At 69.6% G+C, this 4,688-nt stretch overlaps 1 protein-coding gene across 1 annotated transcript; it reads right to left on the bottom strand.

Moving 5' to 3' along the window:
• Positions 1 to 2,204: 2,204 nt before the first annotated feature.
• On the bottom strand, positions 2,205 to 4,174 carry PPDPF (pancreatic progenitor cell differentiation and proliferation factor). Its single transcript, XM_058287311.2, has 5 exons — positions 4,052 to 4,174; positions 3,648 to 3,728; positions 2,826 to 2,903; positions 2,611 to 2,707; positions 2,205 to 2,530 (listed from the first exon to the last, which is right to left on the bottom strand). The coding sequence occupies exons 2-5, from the start codon at positions 3,700 to 3,702 to the stop codon at positions 2,428 to 2,430; spliced, it is 333 nt and encodes a 110-aa protein (XP_058143294.1). The 5' UTR covers positions 3,703 to 3,728; positions 4,052 to 4,174; the 3' UTR covers positions 2,205 to 2,427.
• Between the last annotated feature and the right edge of the window lie 514 nt (positions 4,175 to 4,688).

The following is a 4,688-nucleotide window of genomic DNA, read 5'->3' as shown; positions in this document are numbered from 1 at the left end:
GGCGCGGCGAGGGCAGCGCTTCCTCCACGTGCCGAGCTGGGGCATCCAGCTGTGAGCGGAGACGGTCCTTGCCCTCTGAGCCAGACTGAGCAGGGAACTGAAGCCAGGGCCACTCACGCCCAGAGTGAGAGAGGACTGCGGGAGCCCAAGCAGGCCCCCAAAATCGGGGGGGGGGGTTGTTCCTGGGAAGCTGCTGGGAGGAAGGGCCCCCCCCCCCGAGTTGTCTGCTCTCTGTGTCCATTTGCTGTGTGTTCTGTGACCGCTTTTATCCTTATCAGTGGCACCGGGAATCTGTGTCTCTTTTTGTTGTGTCCTCTTGCTGTGTCAGCGCTCCGTGTGTGCAGCGCCATTCTTGGGCAGGCTGTGCTTTCTTTCGTGCTGGGCGGCTCTCCTTACGGGGCGCACTCCTTGTGCGTGGGGCTCCCCTACGTGGGGGACACCCCTGCATGGCAGGACACTCCTTGCCCGCATCAGCACTGCGCATGGGCCAGCTCCATGCGGGTCAAGGAGGCCCGGGGCTTGAACCGTGGACCTCCCATGTGGTACCTCCCATGTGGTAGACGGACACCCTATCCGTTGAGCCTTGTCTGCTTCCCGGAAGGGCCCTTTTGAAACTAAGAGGGAAAGAAATGAACTTGGAGCAAGTCCGGTAATGGGGACAACATGGTGGAGAGACCTGAGAAGGCTGGCCAGGCACAGTGGACCCCCGGCAGCACTGCCCCTGTACATGGGCGGCTCAGAGGACGCCCTCCCAACCCTCCTCCAGCACTGAGCTTAGCTGCGAACATCGACCTTCACAAGGACTCAGCCACAACACTGCTTGGGCTGACGCCTGGTCTCAGTGCTTTCGAGGCCCCCTACCCAGTGTGAGGCCCACAGCAGCCCCCACCAGGGGTGGGGTGGGGGAGCGGGGGAGGGGCCCGTCTTGGGGATGACAGAGGTGCTGTCCCCCAGTGGGCTCCAGGGTACCTTGGCACCTCTGCACCATCGCCGAGCACCCACCTCCCTGCCCTCTGGAAGCTCCCAGTCCAGAGGGCGTGGGGGGACTGGAGGCCACTGGAGGCCGTCATGGGTGGCTGTGAGCCTGAGGGAGGGGACTACGACCCCCCCATGGGAACGAGAGCTGTCAGTAGACACTCCTCTGCGGTGGACAGCAGCTGCTTCCCTGCTGCTGCCAGGGGCTCTACGTGCCCCAGCTGGACACTGGGCAGACGGCAGGCTCAGGTTCTCAGGAGCACCCCCACCTGGATCCACCCGAGATGGGAAAGGTGCCCCCAGGCCGGCCTCTGAACTGACGACCTGGTTTGGTGGCCAGGGGGCCCGGGCACCTGCTGGCAGCCGCAGGGGCTGCTCCGATGTGGCCCAGACGGGCCAAGGGCAGGCGGAACCAGCCGAGGCCCAGCAGATCACACGTGGCTATTTAGGGTGCAGAGTGCAGGTGGGAGGCAGGGAGGACGGACGGCTGGGGAGGGGGCTCCCGAGCCCTGCCCGCTGCTAGGACCCTGCCCCTCACTAACCTCCCCAGAGAGCCCTCCCACCTCTGACCCCCTGCCCTCCTAAAGCACTGGGCTGCACCCTGAGAAACCCCCACTGGGGGCACGTGAACTTTCCTTTGGGGCTTCTGTGGCCTCCCCTGGGAAGGCTATCAGTGCCACCCCCGCAGGGACCTGCCCTGCAGCCTCCTGTGCACTGACCTTCAGGCTGGACTTCACCTGCAGCCAGGCCACTGCCCCACATCACTGGCCACCCCTCGGATCGGACTGCTGGGTTTTGGGGCGAGACCCTCACAGGAAGGGGCCACCAGGATGTGCAACTGCCAGGCCAGGGGTGGGGGGGTGGGGAGGCCTGCAGTCCCCGGCTACCTCCCTCGGACCTGGATGAGGCCCATCAAGGGGGCCCCATAGCCAAGGGCCGCCAGACCGACAGCCAAACCCACAGCGAGGGGCCGACCGCGTGGGGTGTGTCTCCTCAGCACGGCCCCAGGAACCCCTACCTGAGCCGCGGGCCCCGCCCAGCCCCTGGACTGCTCTCCCGAGGGCCCACCACCCGTGAGGAGCTGGACCCAGGAGCTCCCAGCTGGAGCAGCTCAGCCCGTGAGCGGCCGCCATCGGAAGGGACCAAGGAGACCCTGGCTGGGGACCAGAGCCGCCCCACCCCCACGCTCAGCCAGGAGGCTGCGCCCTCGGGTGACAAGGCACGCTCTGTCGCGGCTGTTCAAGTTTATTTTGCAGTTGGTGCACAGTGAGCGGTGGCAGATAGCAGGGAGCTTGTGTGACTTAGTAGAGTATGGTTCTCTCGACTTCCTTTTCGGTGTTCTGCTTTTCTGACGTGGAAAGAGCCCAGCTGCTTCTGTTTACTGCAGCGTGCCCGCGGGCGGGGCGGGGCAGGTGTGAGCCTGGCGCCTCCGGAAGTGGGGTGGCCTGGCCCTCAGGAAGGCGGCCCGGGGCTGGCGCTGCTGGGCTGGCTGCCAGGCGGAGGCCTCTGCAGGTCACGGGTGGTCAGGCCGCAGGAAGCCTGGGGGGGTTCTGGGCTGGGGGAGACAGGGTCAGAAGGTCAGAGGCTGCCTGGGCCTGGCCCCACCTGCACCACCCCCACTGCCTGCGGACTCACTGCTCTGTGGACTCCAACACCGGGGCCATGAACGGGAGAGTGGACTTCCCGAAGAAGAAGCTTGCCCACCAGTGACCCGGGTCAGCCTTGGGGAGACCTGAGAGAAGCAAAGGGGGTTACGGGTGGGCCCTTCTGGAGGCGAGCCTGTTTGGACACCTGCCCCAGGCTCCAGGCCAGGGAGCTGTGCGCAGCAGTGGGCGGAGGGGGGCACTCACCAGGGGGCTGGGGGATGGCGTCCCCGGGGCTCTCGGCACTTCCGCAGGAGCTGCTGCTGGACGAGGAGCCCAGGCGGCCTGCAGAGGAGAGAGCGCTCAGCACACCAGGGCAGTGTGTGGGTACCAGGGGAGTGTGTGGGTACCGGGGCAGTCCAGGGGTACCGAGGCAGTGCGTGGGTACTGGGGCAGTGCACGGGTACCAGGAGCAGTCCAGGGGTACCGAGGCAGTGCGTGGGTACCGGGGCAGTGCATGGGTACCGGGGCAGTCCAGGGGTACCAAGGCAGTGTGTGGGTACCGGGGCAGTCCAGGGGTACCGAGGCAGTGCGTGGGTACCGGGGCAGTGCACGGGTACCAGGGGCAGTCTGGGTGTACCAGGGCAGTGCTCGGGTGCTGGGGCAGTCCAGGGTACCAGGGGCGGTCCGGGGGTACCGGGACAGTACGCGGGCACCCGGGGTAGTCCGGGGGTACCGGGGCCGTCTGGGGGTACCTGGGCAGTACGGGGGTACCAGGGGCAGTCTGGGGTACTAGAGGCCGTCCGGGGGTACCAGGAGCAGTGCGCGGGTACTGGGGGCAGTCTGGGGGTAGCTGGGCCGTCTGGGGGTACCGGGGTAGTGCGCAGGTAGCAGGGGCAGTCTGGGAGTAGCAGGGGCAGTCTGGGAGTAGCAGGGGCAGTCTGGGGTTATCAGGGGCAGTCCGGGAGTACAGGGGTAGTGCGCGGGTACTGGGGCAGTCCGGGGGTCCCAGGGCAGTCCGCGGTCCTTAGCAACGCTGGGAGCCGACAGGTGGGCGCGCCAGGGGCAGGGGGGTCAGGGCCTACTTACGCCGGTAGTAGTCGTGGGTGGCCACGAGCGAGCCGCTGGAGGGGATGGCTGCCATGCTGCTGCTGGGGGGCTGGTGGAAACCTGCGCACGCGTGGGGAGAGGGGCCCCTTCGTCACCCAGACGCCCCCCAGGAAAGGGCGCTCCCCACGCGCTCCGCACGGCCTGGGCGGCTGTTTGCGGGCTCCGGGGCGGGGACGCCCCAGCCGGCCCGCGGCGGAACAAAGGCGCTTTGTGCGCGAAGTCGCACGGCCGCGGGTGCCCCTGCCAGCCCCCGCCCGGGCCCCAGCGCCCGCCCTGCGCCGGCCGAGGCAGGTCCAGCCGGGGCGCCGGGCCCACGCGGGACCCCCACTCCTCCCCTCCCCGCCGCCCACTCGGCTCCGGCCCCCGCCCCGCCCGGCTCTCACCTCGGCAGCGACCCCTCGAGGGGCTCGGTGCGACAAGGGAGGAGGGGGCGCTAGGCCACGGGGCCCATTTGCACAGTAAACCCCGCGACCGCGGAGCAGGGACGCGTGAACTGCGCACGCGCGGGCGCGCCCGTTCACGTACGCGGCGCCGCTGAGGCCCCGCCCCGAACCCAGGCCCCGCCCCGAACCCAGGCCCCGCCCCGGCCGAAGGCCCCGCCCCGAACCCAGGCCCCGCCCCGAACCCAGGCCCCGCCCCGGCCGAAGGCCGTCCCGGCTGCTCTGGACGCGCGCGGCTGGGGCAGCGCGCCCGGCCGGTTCCTGGCCCGGGGTTTGAGTCGCTAAGGCCACCCGGGTCCTAGCGCAGCGCGCGCCCCTCCCTCCCGGGCCCCCCAGCCCGCTCTCGGCTCCCGAATGGTGGGGGTGGGGGCGGTCCCTGCTACGGCAACCCGGGTCCCGACCGGACGTGCCCGTTGCGGCCTCCCCTGCTGTGCCCCCCCAGCCCTGACCCCCAGCCCTGCCCCCCCAGCCCTGCCCCCCCTGCCCCCAGCCCTCCCCCTCCCAGCCCTGACCCCCCAGCCCTGACCCCCAGCCCTGCCCCCCCAGCCCTGCCCCCCTGCCCCCAGCCCTCCCCCTCCCA

The sequence above is a fragment of the Dasypus novemcinctus genome, chromosome 24 (assembly GCF_030445035.2).
Source record: "Dasypus novemcinctus isolate mDasNov1 chromosome 24, mDasNov1.1.hap2, whole genome shotgun sequence".
NCBI classification, from domain to species: Eukaryota; Metazoa; Chordata; class Mammalia; order Cingulata; family Dasypodidae; genus Dasypus; species Dasypus novemcinctus.
Note: the sequence above shows the minus strand (reverse complement) of the source record. Positions and strands in the feature narration are given on the sequence as shown.